The 21,935-nt window shown below is 43.2% G+C and overlaps 1 protein-coding gene across 4 annotated transcripts in view; it reads left to right on the top strand.

Moving 5' to 3' along the window:
* The window catches only part of TAOK3 (TAO kinase 3), a 197,198-nt gene that overhangs the window by 148,141 nt on the left and 27,122 nt on the right, over positions 1 to 21,935 (top strand). For all 4 annotated transcript variants that reach the window (XM_062181919.1, XM_062181915.1, XM_062181916.1 and 1 more), the window contains exons 14-15: positions 7,793 to 7,927; positions 21,174 to 21,410. In XM_062181919.1, coding sequence (XP_062037903.1) covers positions 7,793 to 7,927; positions 21,174 to 21,410 — 372 coding nt within the window. The remainder of the gene's footprint in view (positions 1 to 7,792; positions 7,928 to 21,173; positions 21,411 to 21,935) is intronic.

Raw genomic sequence — 21,935 nt, 5'->3', positions numbered from 1 at the left:
CAGATCATGGATCTGAAACAAACTGCCATCTTTTTAGAGAAAGTAAGCCCACTGTTAAAGGCCATGCGTACCTAGTGAGACATGACTTGCAGGTAGCTGCTCTGCATCCAGAGTGCAGATGCCCTGATTAGAGCAGGACAGTTCTGCTCTCACAGAGAAAACCCCCGAACGGCGAAGTGGGGCACTGAGCCTCTTCCCTTGACGTCAGAATTCCAGGTTACTCCTTCGTCTCCTCTGTCCTTGCCTCGACTCGGGTCCTTCCAAGGCCCTGAAGGGCTGTTGACCGAATCTTTTTGTTCAGCAAAAGCAGACTGTGGCAAAATAAAGTAAGTCCTTGTTTCTCTTCCCCGCGCTGGGGTTGCCACATTGCTTACTCCAACAACAGGGGTGTCACTCTAGACGGGGGGGCTCCTCGGGACTCATTCTTTCCTGCCCCCTAGCCCAGCGTCTGTTAACACTGTACTCAGTGAGCAGGCTATAAAGGCTTCCTAAAAGGTAGCTGAAGGTGGACTTTTGGGGGATACAACTTCACACCTCAGTTCGTGGGCGTCCTCAGGTAACTCCGGGGCAAGTTTGTTTATTTATCTGAGCCTCCATGCTACCCCTTTAAGTGATGGTGCCTGCAGATTTTAGCTTTGTCCTAAGCAACACAGTCTATTTTTCACATTTATCAACTAAGATGTGCTTTTATTGTTGTTAAAGTCGACAGTCAATTACCTTTTCCTGCTGATGCCTTCTGTTAGCGTGACATAAGAGTTTAACATACTAAAAGCATTGTTCTGGCCAGCGCCGCGGCTCAATAGGCTAATCCTCCGCCTTGCGGCACCGGCACACAGGGTTCTAGTCCCAGTCGGGGCGCCGGATTCTGTCCTGGAGGATGGCCCAAGTGCTTGGGCTCCTGCACCCATGTGGGAGACCAGGAGGAAGCACCTGGCTCCTGGCTTCGGATCGGCGCAGTGCACCGGCCGTACCGGCCACTTGGGGGGTGAACCAATGGAAAAAGGAAGACCCCTCTCTCTCTCTCTCTCTCTCTCTCTCAGTTTCTAACTCTGCCTGTCAAAAAAAAATTGTTCTTCAATCTGTGCTGTTTTAATGATGCCCAGACTCCAGTCATGATGGCTAGCCTTTTAGGAATTATTATTTAGAGAAAATATTTTTTCTATTCTACTCTAAGTCCTTACACTTCTTACTAGTCAGTGTTGTCTGTTCTGTTTAAATTTTGCCTCGCCATTTTTAAAAAAGGAAACGCTTTCACCATTTTCACGGGAAGAAGAAAAAAAGTCCTTGAGGGGAGAGGTTGTTCTAGTTTGATTTCCACTTGCTGCAGTGGCCTCTCCAGTTGCTTTTGCTGAACGGAGGGCTGGGTTCTCTGACGTTTGAATCACATTTGGCAAAGTAAAAGGGGATGAAGGAATGAAGGTGAGGTCTCTTGAACAGTGCAGCCCTGCGGCCCCTCTGTGCGCTCACACCTGCCTCAGCCACAGCCCTGCGCACGCTCACACCTGTCTCCGCCACAGCCCTGAGCACGCTCACACCTGTGTCCTCGGCCTTGAGCCAGTGGCCAACCTGCCTGACTCTCCTTCTAGGGCGATGTGGCCTCTTCCATCTTCTCCCCTCCCCTTCTCCTCACCTCAGCTTTGGAGAGCTACACCTGCTTCAACAATCATTTAATAATTTTGAAATGAACAAAACAGAAGAGAGATGATGGGGATGCTGATCCCTTCTCCACAGTGTAAAAAAAAAAAAAAAAAAAAAAGGTGTGGGCGTCTAAAGGAAGGCTTCACCTCACCAGATGAAAGCCATCCTGACTCCCCCACCCCAGCAGGTAAGGTGCGCCTGTGTGTGTCACTGCTTTACGGCTTTCTTAGAGTACAGAGTGGCAGGTTTTTATGAAATACAAATTTGAATTCTGTTAAATAATCCAAAAGAAAATGTCATTTCCTCAAAATCTCTTCAGACCTACATTCTTGGGCTTATTTATTCAGCAAACATTTACCGAATGCCTACTAAGTATTGAGCACTCTGCCAGGCACGGGGGAGACGGAGATGGTTCAAACCACATTTACTCTGCCACCAAGAAGCCCACAGCCTCACGCAGACAGACCAACGTCCGGTGTGCTGAGTACTGTGGCAAGGGTCAGCCCAGAACACCTCTGATGGAATCCAGAGGCGTGGCTTCCAGGGCCCTGCTTGAGCTGGGTTAGAAACTCTAAGCAGGGGCTGGCGTTGTGGCCCAGTGGGTTAAAGCCCTGGCCTGAAGCACTGGCATCCCATATGGGCGCTAGTTCGAGTCCTGGCTGCTCCACTTCCAATCCAGCTCTCTGCTATGGCCTGGGAAAGTAGTGGAAGATGGCCCAAGTGCTTGGACCCCTGCACCTGCGTGGGAGACTCAGAAGAAGCTCCTGGCTCCTGGCTTCGGATTGGCACAGCTCTGGCCGTTGCAGCCATCTGGGGAGTGAACCAGTGGGTGGAAGATCTCTCTCTCTCTTTCTCTCTGTCTCTACCTCTCTCTGTAACTCTATCTTTCAAATAAATAAAATAAATCTTAAAAAAAGAAACTCTAAGCAAGCGACTCCACGTAGGCAGATGCTAAGGGTTTGTAGGCCAGTTAGACGCCCTTGCCTAAGGCCTAACAGTAAAGTTTGTATGTATCATACTTTGTCCACTGCACCACATTGTATTAAAAGTTCAATTCTCTTTATTAAGGATTTTGAACAAACATTAGGACAGCTTTTTTAATCTGAAGAAGTTTATTTAGTTTTGAAAATGACTTACTTATTTGAGAGACAGAGAGAGAATGAAACAGAGGGAGAGAGCTTCATTCTACTGGTTCACTCCCCAAACGACAGTAATGGCCAAGACTAAACTGGACCAAGCTGGGAGCCAGGAACCCAGTCCAGCTCTCCCATCTGGGTGGCAAGAACCCAGCCACGAGAACCACCACTGCTGCCTCCCAGGATCCACACCAGCAGGAAGCTGGAATGAGAAGCCAAAGCCAGGTGTGAACGCAGGCACTCCGATGTGCACCACAGGTGTCCTGACTGACGGCAGAACTGCTAGGCCAAACACCTGCCCCACGTTTACTTTTTTAGATGCAAGAATGTTACAGACTTACCAAGTTATCATAGGTTTACTTAAAACTAGTCTCTAATCATATTGGAATTTTATTTGTCCCTGAGTGATAATGTTTTTACAGATAAATCGTAACCAAGCCATGTATTTTGTCCCGATAAAGTACAACATGACATTTGTTCTTAATCTTCTAAAATCATTCCTCAAAGACTATGTTGACCTTCCTGTTACCCTTTGTAAACAATCTAATCTAGTGCAGAACTACAATAAATAGCAAGTTGACCCTTACTGGTTTCCATCTTAGGATATATGCACTTCAGGGGAAGATATGTGAGATAGCAAATGAGTCACTGTGTGGGACCCCACATCCCACATCTGACTGCCTGGTTCAAATCCTAGCCCCTCCACTTCTGATCCAACTTCCTACTGATGCACACCTTGGGAGGCAGCAGGTGGTGACTAAAGCTCTTGAGTCTGCCACCCACGTGTTACAGGCATCTGGGACACATGGAATATCTTTCTGTATCTGTCTCTCTGATTTTCGAATAGAATGAAAATTTAAAACAAAAGAAATTTTAAGTTGTGTGCAGTTCCGAAATTCTGGGAACCAGGTATTGAGGTCATTGTCAAAGGAACTGCTACTTTAAGAGGCAACAAATACAACCAACAGACATACCTGGTAAAGCCGATACTTCGGTTTGTTTGGGCTCATTTCTCAAGGCACATTCTCTTCATTTTCAATTCTTTATATGTATTTTATCTATTTGAGAGGCAGGGAGGGAGGGAGGAGAATACAGAGAAAGAGAGAGAGTGCTGATTCACTCCCCAAATGCCTGTAGCCACCAGGGCTGGACCAGGCCGAAGCAGAAGCTGGGAACTCAACCCAGGTCTCCCGTGTGGGCGGTAGGGACTGAACTACTTGGGCCATCACCCACTGCTTCTCAGAGTGTGCACTAGCAGGAAGCTAAAATAGGAAACTGAGACCCAGGCACTCTGGTAAGGGATCTGAGTATCCCAAGTGGTATTTTAACCACTAGACCTAATCCCTGCCCCTTCCCTCTTTAAAATTAGTATTTATTTATTTTATGTATTTGAGAAAAAGAGCAGCCCTTGAGTTTTAAATGGCTTCCTTAAATTGTCTTTGGTGTTTTGAACCTGTTTTATGCGGTGGAGCTAAATATTTAAAAACTCATGTCCCAGTGCAGTTGGAATGCGTATCTACTGTTAGACTACAATTTTGCCCAATTTTATGGTTTCTTCTTGCATCATATTTGAAGACTTTTAGTTATGGTGATCTCTGTTAGGAAGCTCCTCTGGAGAAAACAAGAATTCTTTTATAAAAGGAAAAAAAAAAAATAGAAGGAAGCAAAGAATTGTCTGATGGCATCGTTTATTATACGTATGGTAGATTAACTGTTTACAGTGCTTGTCTGTGCTTCTGAGGAGCAGTGGTTTTTCTACTTACTACTTGTTGAGTTCTTTACTTGCTGGAGTCCTCAGCTTGTGATTGGAAATTGAAAATATGTCATTGCAAAAATTAAAAGAAAAATAAGAAAGGAAGGAGGAAGGAGGGTGGGGGGAGTATCATTATATTCGTAAATCTGTATATATATATGAAATACATGAAATTTGTTGCCTTTACATAAATAAGCAAAATTGAAAATAACCAAATAAGTTACATATTTTGATTCTCAAGAAAAAATAAAGTAGATATTTTGTAAATATTCTTTGAACTTCTAAAATATCATTATTTTAAAAATCACCTTTAGTGTGCCAATTAAACTCAATGCAATTTCGAGTTTTAACTTTCCCAGTGTATTCTCACATGTTTAACTTCTGTAAACTTAGAAATAAGTGTGACTTCTTTATGATAAGGTATTATGTATTTCAAAAAATCGATAGGAAAGGATTTGGAAATGTTTTCAGCACAAGAAAATAACAAATGTTTGAGGAAATAGTTATGCTTCCCCGAATTTGAATATAATATAATGAATGCATATATCGAAGCATTACATGGTACCTCACAAATCTGTACACTGTTCATGTGTCAATTAAAAATGTTAGAATTTTTTTTTAAATTACCTGTGTACTGAATATGTACAAACTATTTGTTTTGTCATTATTCCCTAAATAATGACAAGTATTTACATAGCATTTACTCTAAATGATGGGGTATTACAAATAAGTTAGAGATGCCTTAAAATGTGTGGAAGAATGTGTGTGCATTATATATAACATATTTATATACCATTTTATAGAAGATATTTAAATATCCACATATTTTGTTAACTACCAAGAGTCCTGGAACTAATTCCTTGTGGATACCTAGGGACAAGTGTACTACTACTTGGAATAAAAGTGAACATTTTTCAACTGGAAAAAAAAATACAGTATGGCTTTTAATTTGATAAGCAGGGACTTAAGCCCAAAGTGCTAATTTTTATCAGCAATGAAACAAAATAATAAAGTTGTACACATTTGTGCATGAATAAGTTTTGTTTTATTATATGGACAATGTGGATTCTATTTTCACTGCTTATCTTTGTAAATCAACTTATTACAACTTAAAACCTAGCTGTTACCGCATATTAGAGGTCTTCCTTTCATTCCATAGACTGAGTAAGTTAACCAACTATTCCTAACCAAAACTAGGACTTAGTAAGGCCTCTTACAAAAATGACAGGCCTCTAGCAAGTGTATTTCTTCTGACTGCTGGCATGTTAAAGCTGCTTTGCTCTGCTGGAACTGTGATATGAAATAAGCATAATTTCATACATAAATACATTGCTAAGTCTACAGGACAGTAATGGTGGCAGGTCCCAGCACATTCTTATTTAAAGCCTTAAACCTAGTGCATGAATCTCAGTCATGGACCTTATTTCATTTACTCTGATAAAATAAGACTTCATATTTCATAACGTGGAATTATTTTATCTGTCCCTTTAAATATTTTTTCGTGAAAGTTTCAAAAACATGCATTAAGAGATGCATTTTTAACCTGTAGCCAGGTTTAACAGAACTTTCTTCCATGATGAAAATCTTCTGTGTCTCTGCCATCCAATATGGTAGCCATTATGGCTACTGAGTACTTAAAACATAGCTGGCATGACTTGGGAATTGAGTTTTCCATTTTATTTTCTTTTTTTTAATCTTAATTAAAATAGCCACATGTGGCTAGTGGCCATCTTATGTGACAATACAATTGTAGATCATTCCTTGTATTATATATATATTATATATTAATATATTATATATATGCCTCGATGGCAGATTCATTAAAGGTCTCTTCATTATTTAAATTATAATACATAAATTGAAAAGTAATTTCTAAACATAGGTGTAATGATAAATAGCTTCCCAACATGTCAAAACATTTAAAATTTATAAAAGGAGAAAGAAAATTGGTCCAATGATAAATTATATTTTGGATATTGGCTTTTACATGAACATCTAGATGTAAAATTTAATTTTTCTCAAGGAATATATGTTCTTTGACTTTTCAAAATTTTAACCAATAATAAAATTTGCTATTTTCTAAACTATCATAATTCTTGTTTTCTGGTAAAGAATGCAATTATAAATATTTCAAATAACTATAGACAAAATTAAAACTGATTTCTCACAAGTGGTTTCTCCTAAGCCCCAAGAAAAATAAGGGATTCAGTTCCCCTGCCCCATCCTGTGCATGTACTATTTTAAAATCCCCCACAGTTGTACATGTTTTTGAGCTACAAATGATTCTAGTATCTTTATTTCTGAAGGGGTAGAGCTACTTCCTGACTGACCACTTCATCTTTTACAGAGAGGAGCATTGTCCTTTGAAAGCATTTTCCCCTTTAAAAGTCATTTCAGTTGCATTTAAGACACATCCATTATTACCCTTCCAGGGACAGCTATTTTTCACTGGGCATTAGAATACAATTAATCATCTTCGCCCATCAAGAAACAGAGGCTTGATTAAATCATACACGGACATTAAATTCCAGCTTCACTCACTCCGGTGACCACACCGATGCTGAGTTGAGGAAGAATTTGTGCAACTAGCATTTGGTAAAAATTGTACGCCTGTCTCTTTAAATCTAAAAAAAAAAAAAAATCCTTTCAGACGCTGTAGAAAGAAGGTGCTAGAACTGTGTCCGATCATGACTGGAAAGCAGGATCCCTCAGTGACTGCCGAAGCTCCCCAGCACGAGCCAGAGAGGCAGTTCAGCACAAGCCTCCACTGATTCCAAGCAGAACGATGATGCCACCGAACAGATCTCAAATAAAATTAAACTGAGAAAGCAGATCCTTCAAGGGAATGAGGCGGAGGCTCGCTTTTATGTTAAAAGCCACCAGCATCCTCCCTGCTAGCCATGGACATGACGTTTTTAAAGGAATTATTTGGTTACAGCGTTTTAAGCAAACTGTGCTAAGGAGTCTGTACATTGCATTGTTTTTTCTATTCTTTTTTTCTTTTGCATATATGTGATTCTGGAGGTAAAGAAAAAGCCTGCCAGGGATTCAGAAGGCATCCCACTAGCGATCAGCTGACATTCCTAACTGAAGGCTGCAATGTGTTGCTTATTCATTTTGTACCGTGGGAGCTGCGGGGACTAGCAGAGAGCTAAACTATGCATTTCAAACAGCAGTGCTTGTGCAGAAAGAGGGGTGAGAGAGAGGCAGCCGGCGAGGAAAGAGCACAGCTGGACTTTCTCCTTGTTTTTATCCATTTCTGCAGGATCATGTATTCATAAGGGATGAGGCGGGCCACGGCGATCCCAGGCCTGAGCCGCGGCCTACCCAGTCAGTTCAGAGCCAGGCCCTCCACTACCGGAACAGAGAGCGCTTTGCCACGATCAAATCAGCATCTTTGGTAAGCAAACACCCCTCTACCCACCTTCCCTTCCTTCCCCTCCTCCCCATCTGGCAGCCTCTCGCCCTCCCTGAGCCTCTCTCGGCTTCATGGATGGGAGGAAGAGTCAAGAATGTTTTCTCTCTCCTAATAATTTGATTCATTTTAGAAAAAAAAAAAATCTGTTGGCATAGCAACCTGATCTCAGATATTTTAGCATTGTCTATGGCATGGAAAAAAAAAAACCTTTGTGTGTGTATCTGTGTGTGTGTGTTTGTGTGTATTTGTATATGCTGTATGTGCAAAATATAAGACCTTTGAGATGAAGTTGCCAGTCTATCCAATTTTTTTTTAAAGCTATTTCTCTTTTGGCTGAAATAAATAATGGTAAAAATGTTTTTAAGGTATTGATGATGGAGGTGTATGCAGGGTACTATGCTCCTTTTTGTATAAATGCATGTATGTCTGTGATGTATACACACACATCAAAAGATGAAACCCAATTTTTAAAAATATATGGCTGCCTAATGTATATAATTTTAGAAAATAAGGTACTTGCTTCCCAGGGATGGATTGCTGGTTCGTTCTGGTTCATTCATTTATTTATTGCAACAATGGTAGTGGCTGCACTTCCCCATTTAACCCCTGAAGAATCTCCTGGCACCGAGAGAGCAAGAAGGGCTTTGTAAGAGAGGATCGGGGTGACTGTGGAAGCGAAGAGGCTGTAGGATTCAGCATTTTTACTATTGCAAATGTGATTGCTGGATGCCCTTGTAGTAGCAAAAGGGGTGTGTGCTGGAAGAGTTAGTTTTCATGCCTCCTCCCCTTGGCCCCACACGCGTGCGCGTGCGCGCTTCACACACACACACACACACACATACACACACACACCACACACACTCACACCGTTTCATCTCTGGCACTCTAAACTCTTTTTAATCTTGCGCTTCCAAATCTCACTCCTCCATCCCAAAATGATCGGAATATTAGTTGTTTTGCCAAAATTGATGTTAGAGGTCGCATGGGCAGTGGGAGTTATAGTGTACACTGCCTGGCTGTTACATTCAGAACCCATGATGACATCATCCAAGGCCGACCCAGAAAGGATCATTTTTCTTGTCCTATTTTTTAAACCTGATTTCTACTTTATTTCTCAAGTGTTTTAAAGGCTTCAGTTACCTTTGGAATTCATAATGGATTATAATCTTTAAACATCCAAATATAAGGAAAATGGGAGTTAAAGCACCTATATCTTGCTATGCCTGCATCTCTCTAAAAACAAGCAATTTAATTTAGATTGCTTATAAATAAGTCCACTTTTTAGTTCCTTTATATAGAAGTTTCTTGTAATCTCTTTGATGGGCAATTTTTCATTTTAAAGGAATGCTGTGCTGTGTAATGGAGATCTTAAAATGTCCACTATATATTTGCTAATGATTGTTAGGCACCTAAAAAAATATGCTTTTGAGGCTAAATAAAGCATTCATGAGAGTGTCAAATAATTATCTTTGTGCCATGATATCTGACAAAAGGAGAAATATGGTATTTTAGAGAACTGTTGGTAGTACTTGCCACAGAGTCTTGTGAGACTTGTACCTTTATCCAGACCTATTCGTGTTGAAACACGAGCAGGAACGAGGAAGCCCCACTGAGCCTCAGAGCACCATGAGCAGATTTCTGCATGTGAAGCAGACATTATGCCATGTGGAGGTCCCCTCTCTGGGACGGGTTCTCTGCTCTCCTCACTAGCCACACCCTCCTTCCCACCTCGCGCGGTTCTGACCTCTCCAGTCTCCCAGTAGGAAGTCACTATAGCCATGCCCACTTAAGCTCGCACTCACGTCTGTGAAGTCACCCAGGCCACTCTGTGTGCATATCAGCCATCACAGTCTTCCTCTCTGTGTGTGATAAAGGCTGCTTCCCCATGAAGCCCCCGCAGGGCTGTGGGCAAGTCCTCAGGAGCCCCCCTGAACCCTACAGGCTTCATAGTGCCCATCCACAGGACTGCTGCGATCAAGCGCTTGCATGGACTTGTGAGCTGCTAAAAGGCCTGGGCCCTTGTAGTAAGTTAAAAAAAAAAAAAAAGAAGACTAGCTGAACTAGCTGATAGGTTGTTGCTTTGGCCATAAAGTAAGTTGATTTTGTGGTACACCCTTTCTAGAGCTAAGACTTTGGGAGTCATGGTGGGATTGATTGAAGTTTATCAGAGGTCAGATAGCATTTGTGTCTAGTGGTGTTTTAGGTAGGAAAAAAAAAATCAATGGAAGGAAAAAGTGGTATGGCATTGGATGGTCCTGTGCCTCATTTTGGACAGTCTGACCATTGGTCTGGATATTCTAATGTATAATATCAAATATTATAATTCTACCATCCATGATATTATTTTAAAGGCTAGTTCCAGTAGGAGTATATGAATCAGGACACTGAGGTGTCATTAAAAATATTTCATTTTAAAAAACATATCATGATTCCTTTTTTTTTTTTTTTTTGGATCCCAGCTGAGATCAGAAGGATTAGAATGGCGTAAGAGACTTTAAAGTAAGGACAAGATCATGGGAAATTGAAGATCCAGTGTAATGACAGTCAAGTCATCATTGAAACCTCACCTCTCTTCTCATAGTTGGTAGCAATACTATTACTGATTGATTTTGGTTTTAGTCTTTCTTTACAATCTTTTTTTTGTTTTTTAAGATTTATTTTGTTTATTTGAAAGACACAGTGACAGAGAGGAAGAGATCTTTCATCGGCGGGTTCACTCCCTAAATGGTTGGACAGCCAGGCTGGTCCAGGGCAAAGCCAGGAACCTGGAACCTCCTTCCTGATCTCCTATGAGGGTTACAGGGGCCCAGGTACCTTGGCCATCTGCTGCCGCTTTCCCAGATGCATTAGTAGGGAAGTGGATCAGAAGCTGAGCAGCCAGGACTCGAACTGGGACTCCAGGATGGGATGCCAGCGTGCCACAGGCAGTTTAACCCACTGTGCCACAGTGCCGGCCCCTAGTCTTCCAGTAGAAATGCTGGAAGCACCAGAGAGGTCCAAATATGATGAACAAAACGAGGAAGAATTTATAAATTAGTTTTTAAATTACTACATGAATAAATGATGATTGTATAGTTTAAATTGACTTTCAAAGTGACAAAAATGTTCCTGTACCTAGAATATGCTTTATGAGCCTACCTCATCAACCTAAACCTAAAAGAGGCCTCTCATGGTGGGGTTTGCCCTTAGTGTTACATTCTATGTTGTATCTTAGAATGAGGTTATTGACAAGTGTATGAAGCCCATGGGCTACAGGCTTTTACTGCTGGATTTTTAAAACTGTCTTGGTGCCTAAAAACCAAGATTTCTGTTATTACACACTGCTGCTTTTTTAAAAAAAGATTTATTTATTTATTTGAAAATCACAGCTACAGAGAGAGAGAGAGAGAGAGAGAGAGAGAGAGAGAGAGAGAGAGAGATCTTCCATCTGCTGGTTCACGCCCCAGATAGCTACAATGGCCGAGGCTGGGCCAGGCCAAAGCCAGGAGCTTCATCTGGATCTCCCATGTGGGTGTAAGGGGCAAAGCACTTAGGCCATCTTCTGCTGTTCTCCCAGGCCCATCAGCAGGAAGCTGCATTGGAAATGGGACAGCTGGGATTCAAACCGGTGCCCATATGGGATGCCAGCACTGCAGACAGCAGCTTAACTTGCTATGCCACAATGCCAGCCCCCAAAATGCATTTTTAACAAAGGAAAGGGAAGGGCTGTGGCCTTGGTACCAGAAGAAACTTTAGGATTTTTAAATTTTTTTTTAAATTTTTAAAAAATTTTTGTATTTTTTTAAATAATTTTCTAAGGACAGAGTTTATTGACCTTACTTTGAAGAATTAGGAAAAAGAAGGGCATTCCATGGCATTTTAAAATTTTTATCTTTTTCTCCTTTAAGAAAGTTTATACTGGACTAATTTGTTATCTGGAGATATTTTCTTCGGAATTACTAATCTCACTTCTTGGACTGCTGAGATATGCTTTCCTTGAGTTTTTATTGCTGATGAATGGAGAACCTAATAGTTTAATTGTATTAGTGACCCACAAGAGTGTTCTCAGCTGTTGCTACACCAGAGGTCATTTCTTCATAAAATTTTACAATGTCAGGGCCAGCGCTATGGCATTGTAGGTTAGGCCTCCTCCTTTAGTGCCAGCATCCTGTATGGGCACTGGTTCTAGTCCTGGATGCTCCTCTTCTGATCCAGCTCCCTGCTAATAGCCTGGGAAGGCAGTGGAAGATGGTGCAAGTGCTTGAGTCTCTGCACCCACATGGGAGACCCAGAAGAAGCTCCTGGCTTCAGATTGGCTCATTTTGGGGGGTAAATCAATGGATGGAAGACCTTTCTCTCTGTCTCTCCCTCTCTGTCTGTAACTCTGCCTCTCTCTGGGTTGCTGGCAGTTTCCATAGGAGATGTGACTGGCAGGAGCACCAAGGCCATGTCTATCATCAGGTAGGTCAGCATTGGCCTTGTGAGGGCATTCCCACTGGAATGTAGTGGACCTGCTACCCAGGTGAATGGACAAAAGAACATATGTGAGAAAGTGGACTACAAAGAAACTCTTAATTTGGAGCCCCCAGGAAGGCTTGTCAGAGAAAATGATTATTCTGTGTATATAAGTGTAGATTTTTTTTTTTTAACTTGGCTTTTCCAGATTCAGTTTGAAAAACTTACAAAAAGAGAGTCTCCATTTAGAGTTTTAAAATGCAGCCTAGGCCAGCGCCGTGGCTCAATAGGCTAATCCTCCGCCTTGTGGCACCGGCACACCGGATTCTGTCCCGGTTGCCCCTCTTCCAGGCCAGCTCTCTGCTATGGCCAGGGAGTGCAATGGAGGATGGCCCAAGTGCTTGGGCCCTGCACCCCATGGGAGACCAGGAGAAGCACCTGGCTCCTCCCATCGGATCAGCGCGGTGCGCTGGCCGCAGCACGCTACTGCGGCGGCCATTGGAGGGTGAACCAACAGCAAAAGGAAGACCTTTCTCTCTGTCTCTCTCTCTCTCACTGTCCACTCTGCCTGTCAAAAAAAAAAAAAGCAGCCTAGTCATTCAGCTGATTGTGAAGTTAGAAACTTGGATGTGTTTCCTACGTGAGAATAAAAAGATTAGTGCCTCAGAAGTGAGTGCTGCTGTTTCGTGTCTCGTGAGCCCAGTTGTTCTGTTCCTGAATGCTTGACCATGTGTTCTCTTCCTGACAGAGTGTGGGAGGAGGCTGACCAAAATACTCTATCTCTTTGCTTGCTCTTGGCACCTTAACTCACGAAGGTCATTGCTGATACCATTTTTCATTTGTGCTGTCCAGTTGACATGCTCAACCTCCATGTCCTAAGTCCCAATAACATGTTGAATGGATGACATAGCTTCCAACTCTGCTATCACATGCTAATTTGTATTTTTTGAAAGATTTTATTTATTTATTTGAGAGGCGGAGTTACAAAGAGAGGGAGAGACAGAGAGAAAGGTCTTCCATCCACTGATTCACTCCCTAGATGGCTGCAATGGCCAGAGCTGGGCCAATCTGAAACCAAGAGCCAGGAGCTTCTTCTGGGTCTCCCATGGGGCTGCAGGGGCCCAAGCACTTGAGTCATCTTCCACTGCTTTCCTAGTCCATTAGCAGAGAGCTGGTTCAGGAGTGAAGCAACTTAGATTCAAACCAGTGCCCGAATGGGATTCTGGCGCCACAGGTGGAGGCTTTAGCCACAGCGCCAGCCTGAGAATTTGTGTTTTTAACTATACATTTCATGGTATAGGAGCCCATGGTCAATCATTATTTTTAGTAAAACCTTAGCACTTTCTTTTAGGTACTCCAAAGAGTAACATCAAATTTCTAATGCCAAATTGTGACTCATTGTATTCTTTTTAAGAACTTGCTATAAATTTCATCTGTTCTTAGTATATATGTGGCCACTTTTAGTCATATGTGCATCATTTTGAATCTTACAAATAATTAATCTTGTAAATTGGCTCTGATCTCAAGAAGGAAACATTATCAGCCACCATGCGCTTGTTGAATGTTCAGTGAGTTGCTTATTAGCCTTGAAGTGTTTTGTACATTGTAGGCATCCTCAATACTTCAGACGAGGTGATTTGTTTTAGGGCCAGATTTTGCTGGAATTAAATAAGGTAGCGTTAAACAGCTGTAGAAGCTTTCTGAAGAGTTTTAGTCCTCCTTTTTTAATGATTCCTTATTTTTATTTATTTGTTATTTTTCATATATTCCAGTTATATGAAATGAGTAATAATTCCAGCTTCAGAAATTATACATACTTAATCTTATAATTCACAACCTAAATACAGGCATAGTTTTATTGTTAAATTTGCCCTTTCTCTTGAATCCACATATTCTGATCTATGTCCCCATCACCAAAATGCTAAACGTAGAGAGGAGACATCTTCCTCAGAGCCTGGCAGGAAAAGGCAGCCACACAACGTGTAGTCAGCATCTCCTCCAAGGCAGACACCTTGCTGGGCACTTCCACGTGTGTGCCCCAGTCCTCCACCCCTAAGGAATGCAGAACAGGTCGAGTATCCCTTTCCAAAACGTTTGGATTGGGGAATATTTGCATAGACTTTACTGGTTGAGCCTCCCTAATCCAAAAATCCCAAATCTGGAGTTTTTGAGCACAGATTTCAGGTTTGGGGTTCAAGGGTAGTCGGTGTGTAGGAGTTCCTCTTTACATATGAAGAAACCAAGCAACTACAAGATTACTGTGGTAATTTGCTCATGATCAGTTATGTGGTAAGGGACACAATGAGGTTTTTCTCCACACAGCCTGCTGAGTGTACTGCTCACTTTTAGTAGTTCACGGTTTTGAGATTACCATATTTTTAAAAAAGAATTATTTTATTTATTGAATGGCAGAAATACAGAGAGAAGGAGAGAGAGAGAGAGGGAGAGGGAGAGAGAGGTCTTCCATCCACTGGTTCACTTCCCAAATGGCCTCAATGGCCAGGGCTGGGCCAAACTGAAACGTGGAGCCAGGAGCTTCTTCCAGGTCTCTCACATGGGTAGCAGAGGCCCACATACTTGGGTCATGTTCTGCTGCTTTCCCAGGCACATTAGCAGGGAGCTGGGTCGGAAGTGGAGCAGCTGGGACTTGAACCAGTGCCTATATGAGATGCCGGTGCAGTAAGTGAGACTTAACTTTCAGTGCCACAGCACCGGCCCCGAGATTAAATTGGTCACTACATCTCTATAGTTTTCTCTAATTTCATATTATTATTTATTTACCTACTTATTTGAAAAAGCAGACAGGGCACTCCCATCTACTGGTTCACTCCCCAAATACCCACAGTGGCCAGGAGATGGGCCAGGCCAGAGCCAGGAATTCAATCCACATCTTACCCAGGGGTGGCAGAGACCCAGCTGCTTGAGCTATCACCTGCTTCCTCCCTAGGTATACATTGTCAGGATGCCGGAATGGGAAGCAGAGCTGGGACTCAAACCCGAGCACTCGGCCATGGGATCCCAATTGCTGCCTTAACCCCTATGCCAAACGCCCACAACCCCCTTGTTGTGGACTTGCTCAGTTTGTGGTTCACCGCTCTCCCTGACGGTGTTGGGCATTGATTCCCTCCACAGCTTCGAGCAGAAAGCAGTCGCTCTCTTTCTGCCTTCATGATATAAATTTCCTCAGGTAGCTGGAACCATAGGACCTTGGTTCAAATCCCAGGACTTAAGAAAGTTAAAGAGGTAAATTATAGGTGGAATTATTTTGTAAATCATAAAGCATGATAAAATTATGAACTATTTTTAAAATTACCCAGCTAGTGTATTCTTAGGCATATAGTGTAAACTTCAGACTTCTTGGCATAGGGAGCAGGTGGCTGACCAAGCAGTTGGAATGCCCACGCGCCACATCATAGTGCCCAGGTCAGTGCCCAGTTCAAGCTCCTGCCACCCATGCAGGAGATCCGGATTGCTTTCCCAGTTCCTGACTTCAGCTCCAGCCCAGACCCAACCTGGAATTTGGGGAATAAGATGGGAGTGCTCGCACGCTCACTCGCTCTCTCTCTCTCTCCCTGCCTCTCAAATATATAAACTTAAAAAAAAAAAAAACTTACAGGAATATATGACTATTACATTTTTATATTTTTTATTTTATTTTATTTTATTGACAGGCAGAGTGGATAGAGAGACAGACAGAGAGAAAGGTCTTCCTTTTTGCCGTTGGTTCACCCTCCAATGGCCGCTGCGGCCAGCGCATCTCGCTGATCCAAAGCCAGGAGCCAGGTGCTTCTCGTGGTCTCCCATGGGGTGCAGGGCCCAAGGACTTGGGCCATCCTCCATTGCCTTCCTGGGCCACAGCAGAGAGCTGGCCTGGAAGAGGGGCAACCGGGATAGAATCCGGCGCCCCAACCGGGACTAGAACCCAGTGTGCCGGCGCCGCAAGGTGGAGGATTAGCCTGTTAAGCCACGGTGCCGGCCTATATTTTTTATTTTTAGCAAGTAAATTTTATATATTTTTTAAGCTTTTTTATATTATTTTGAAATATTTTATTTATTTGAGAGATAGAGTTGCAGACAAAGAGGGAGAGACAAAGAAAAGTTCACTCCCCAAATGGCCGCAACAGCCAAAGTTAGGCCAATCTGAAGCCAGGAGCCAGGAGCTTCTTCTGGGCTTCCCATATGGATGCAGGGGCCCAAGCACTTGAGCTATCTTCTACTGCTTTCCCAGGCCATAGCAGAGAGCTGGATTGGAAGAGGGGCAGCCGGGACATGAACCGCTGCCCATATGGGATCCCAGCACAGCAGGTGGAGGCCTAGCCTACTATGCCACAGTGCTAGCCCCAGTCAATCTTTTTTTAAAATACATAAAAGATTTACTCATCTGAAAGTCAGAATTAGGGAGAGAGACAGAGACACAGAAAGAGATCTTATATTTGCTAGTTCACTCCCGAGATGGCACAATGGCCGGGGCTGGACCAAGCCAAAACCAAGAGCCAGGAGCTTCTTCTGGGTCTCCGTATGGGTGCAGGGGCGCAAGCACTTGGTCCATCTTCTACTTCTTTCCCACGTGCATTAGCAGGGTGATGGATCGGAAGTGGAGTCGCTGAGACTTGAACCAGCACTCCTACGGGATGCCGGCCCTGCAGACGGCAGCTTAACTCACTGTGCCACAGCACTAGCCCCTATATTTTATGTCAAACTTCATAAATCTAACATCTGGCTATACTTTGTTTTATCTAGCTTGAGCACAGAATTATAAAATTTAGTATCTTTATATATACCTAAAGAGACTTGGAAAGTTTGGTTGTGACAAGTGAAAGATAATAATAGTAGGAGTGTAAGAAGGTGACTACCGGGGCCAGCATTGTGGCATAGTAGGCTAAGCCTCGGCCTGCAATGCCGGTATCCCATATGGGCACCAGTTCAAGTGCTGGCTGCTCCTCTTCTGATCCAGCTCTCTGCCATGGCCTGGGAAAGCAGTAAGAGATGGCACAAGTGATTGGCCCCTGCACCCATGTGGGAGACCCAGAAAAAGTTCCTGGCTCATCGCTTTGGATCAGCTCAGCTCTGGTTGTTGTGGCTATTTGGAAAGTGAACCAGCAGATGGAAGACCTTTCTCTCTCTCTCATCTCTCCCTCTGTCTGTAACTCTACCTGTCAAATAAATAAAATTTTTTTTTAAAGGAGACTATCAAGTTATGGAAAGTATTCAAAAAGCCAATTGTTTGCTGAAATAGTGCTGTGCAATAATAATAGCAAGTAAAGTTTTGTGATTTGTCTTGGCCACATACTTGTGCCAAGCATGGCCTGGTAGGCAGCAGCACTACCTGTGTTCACAGAGACCCATCTGCCAATTAAGTTAGAAAATGTTCTTGACCCAACTCATTTCTGCTTTGTCTTTGGGCTTCTTGGTTTAGGGAAATGACCATCCTGAAAATGTTTTGTTGGCCATAAGCCAATGCTTGTAGCAAGTTTCAAATACATCATAATAGCTTCTGAATGCAACATGTCTTAGCTTTGGTGATTTGACTAAAGAAGAAATAGAAAAATAAAAAAAAATGAGTCATGGATAAAACATATCTCAAGTCATTACCCTAGAACAGAGATTTCATTGCCATGTTCATGTTAAAAAAAAAAAAAAAAAGTGCATTCAGAAAGGACTAAATAGTGTTCTTCCTGATGGTTGAGTTGCTTTTTCCCTAAAGTTCACCTTAGGAAGGCCAAAACACAAGGAAGTGAAATTTACACACATATTTCAAACCACTTCATTCCTTCTTATCAAGGAATAAGTTCATTTGAGAAAATAACATGTTATTACGATGACAACAGAGATCATTCATTTTCTTTAGACTGTTAGGTGCCTTTTCGGTGATGTTATCCTTTTTTTGGTCTGCTCTTGTTCCTCATACTTTAAAGGGGATTGTCCTTCAGAACAGAGAAATGAATATGAAACCTAGTGTTAGTTTCAGCTGGCGAGGTTTCAAAGTTCGGCTCGTGTTTAATGATGTACTTTGATAATACTATCCAGTTACAGAGCAGCACTGTCTCCACACTAAGGGCTCAGACACCAGGACACCTTCCAAGAACAGTGAGACGAGCCATTCTTTGTAGGATGCGCACTCTGACCCGTAACCTGAAAACAGTGCACAGAGTTAATAACAGCGTGAAAACTGCCCGAGAAGCTTGTTTAGGGGTTCAGCTGGGGAGAAGAGGCTTACAGTCCATGTGAGTGACTGAGCCAGTGAGTAAAGAACAAAACTAAAGTTGTAATCCTTACTTAAGCGTTTAACCCTGAAATAGACAAGAAAAATGAAAAAGATGTGATCAGAGAAAATAGAGGTGTGATAATTTGAAGGAAGGACTGAAAATCACAAAAAGTTTAATAGAAGCAAGAGGTCCTCAGATTTACGTTTGTAGTCCTTGATTTGTTGAATATTTACCCGAGACTAGGTTCAGAAAAATTGACTAAGAATTCATCCAAAAATCATAATGCTTTTTTTCTCCAGGAGAACAAGTAAATATATTGTAATTTGCTATTTTCTGTTTTGTGGGAAGGGGAGGAGAGAGACAGCTGATTTAAAAAAAGATTCTCTCAACTTGTAACATATGTTTTTTTTTTAACATTTTATTTATTTATTTATTTATTTATTTATTTATTCATTCAAGAGGTAGAGTTACAGACAATGAGAGGGAGAGACAGAGAGAAAGGTCTTCTTTCCACTGGTTCACTCCCCAAATGGCGGCAACAGCCAGAGCGGTGCCAATCCAAAGCCAGGAGCCAGGAGCTTCTTTCTGGTCTCCCATGCGGGTGCAGGGCCCAAGCACTCGGGCCCTCCTCCACTGCCTTCCCGGGCCACAGCAGAGAGCTGGCCTGGAAGAGGATCAGCCAGGACTAGAACCTGCGCCTATATGGGATACCGGCACCTCAGGTACAAGATTAACCTACTCTACCACAGCACCGGCCCCAACAATATGTTCTTAAAACTGTATATTTGAAAAACATGAAATTTGTTGACTTTGTATAAGTTTAAAAATCAAAAATAAATATTTTTTAAAAATGGGAAATAGAGGCAGACGTTGTGGTGCAGCAGGCTAAGTCAACACTTGGAACTCAGCATCCCATATCAGAGTGCCTGGTTCGAGTCCTGGCTGCTCCACTTCTTTCTAATGCATCTGGGTGGCAGCAGATGATGGCCCAGGTATTTGGTTCATATAGGACACCAGGGTGGAATTCCTGACTCCTGGCTTCAGCCTGATCAGCCTCAGCTGCTGCAGGCATTTGGGGAGTGAGCCAGAGGATGGATAATATCTCTCTCTCAGTTTCTCTCTCTCCCTCTCTCCTTCTCTGTCTCCCCCCACCACCTCCCTCCCTGCCTCTCCCTATCACTCTGTCTTTCAAATAAATGAATGAATGAATAAGTGATTAAGAGAATAGGAAATAAATCCTGTTCAGGCTATTTTAAAAGAATAGTCAGAGTTTCTGAGACTGTTAGAGACATACTCTTGAAAAGCACACACAAACACACAGAGCTCCACAGTACCTTAGTCCTCAAATGAATGAATTTTTCCCCCACCTCAGACGTTTGGCAATGTCTGAGGACAATTTTGATAGTCGTGATTTGGGAGTTGCCACTGGCTTCTAGTGGGTAGAAGCCAGTAGGTAGAGGATATTAGGCATCCTACAACAAAGAATGTATCCAGTCCATTGTCAGCATGGGGAAGGTTAAGAAACCCTTTGCAGTGGAAACAACATGGGCCGAGGTCCCAATCCATTCCTTATTAGCCATGTGAGCATGTATCAATGTAATGGTATATAATAAAAAATGTGTAAGCAGGTGGGCTGGCATTATGGCTAGCAGGTTAAGCTACCACCTCTGATGCCAGCTTCCCATAGGAGTGCTGGTTAGAGTCTCAAATGCTCCACTTCTGATCCAGCTCCCTGCTGATGGCCTGGGAAAAGCAGCAGAAAATGGCCCATGAGCTTGCCACCCATGTCAGAGACCTGGAAGAAGCTCTTGGCTCCTGGCTTCAGCCTGGTCCAGGCCTGGCTGTTGAGGACATCTGAGGGGTGAACTAGCAGATGGAAAATCTCTCTCTGTCTCTCCCTCTCTCTCTCTCTCTGTAATTCTTTCAAATAAATAAATAAATCTTTTTTTAAGAAAATGTGTAAGGAGGGCTGGCATTCTGGTACAACAGGTTAAGCCACAGCTTACAATGCTGGCAGCTCATAAATTGGAGTGTGGTTCAAGTCCTGGCTACTTTGCTTCTCACCAGCTCCCAGGTAATGCACTTGGGAAGGCAGCAGACGATGACTCAAGTTCTTGAGTTCCTACCACCCACATGAGTGACCTGGGTGGAGTTCTTGGTTCTTGGCTTTGTCTAGGCCCAGCCTCAGCTATTGTGACCATTTGGGGAGTGAGCCAACAAGTGGGATTGATCTCTCTCTCTCTCTCTCTTTCTGTCTCTCTCTCTGTCATTCTGCCTTTTGAATAAATAAATTAACAAATCTTACAGTTTGAATGAACAGATACATTATTTCCCTCAAGCGCCAATGTCTTCCGCTATGAAATGAGCGAGGTAACGCCTACCCCATGAATGAGGAAGACGAATGAGTGAATGAGGTGGTTCTGAAGTGAGCACTCAGCACTGTGCTGACTTCGGGTGAGCTTTCAGTACAGAGGAGGTAAACTGATGCAACGATGACACACGCATTTTCTTCCCAGAGGATTCTGCTTTGCTTAAGTTTGCCTTCTGTGAACCTGCTGACCTGAGTTCCGCTCCCCAACCCGACTCAGGTTACACGGCAGATCCATGAGCATGAGCAGGAGAACGAGCTGCGGGAACAGATGTCAGGTTATAAGCGGATGCGGCGCCAGCACCAGAAGCAGCTGATCGCCCTGGAGAACAAGCTGAAGGCTGAGATGGACGAGCACCGCCTCAAGCTGCAGAAAGAGGTGGAGACACATGCCAACAACTCGTCCATCGAGCTGGAGAAGCTGGCCAAGAAGCAAGTGGCTATCATAGAAAAGGAGGTCAGTGTTCGTACACGCGCCTTCAGACGACCACCAAGCCCTGTCCATCGTGGACAGTGGCAGGGTGTTGGGAGGAGGCGGATGTGGTGTGGCTGCAGGTAATGGAGGAACATTACTGCTGGGTTTCCAGGGACGGGAGGGTCCCACCTCTTCCATGGCTACCTAACGTTGTCATTCAGGGATGGCGATGGGCATTTGGCCTAGCAGTTAATAGCACATACACTGGAGTACCTGGGCTCAACACTGGGCTTCAGAGCCTGATTCCAGTTTCCTGGCAGTGTGCACCTGGGGAGGCAGCAGTAATGGCTCAAGTAGTTGGGTTCTTGCCATCCACTCTGGAGACCTGGGTTGAGTTTTTGGCTTTAGCCCCGGCCATAGTGGGCATTTGAGGAGTTAACCGGCAGATGGGTTCTGTCTATGTGTCTCTCTTTATCTCTCTGCTTATCAAATAAATAAATGTGAAGAAAGAAAAGTTAAATAAAATTCAGCCGGCGCCGCGGCTCACTGGGCTAATCCTCCGCCTTG

This window comes from Lepus europaeus, chromosome 23 (genome assembly GCF_033115175.1).
Source record: "Lepus europaeus isolate LE1 chromosome 23, mLepTim1.pri, whole genome shotgun sequence".
NCBI lineage: Eukaryota > Metazoa > Chordata > Mammalia > Lagomorpha > Leporidae > Lepus > Lepus europaeus.
The sequence above is the reverse complement of the archived record's forward strand: the minus strand, read 5'-3'. Positions and strand labels throughout refer to the sequence as shown.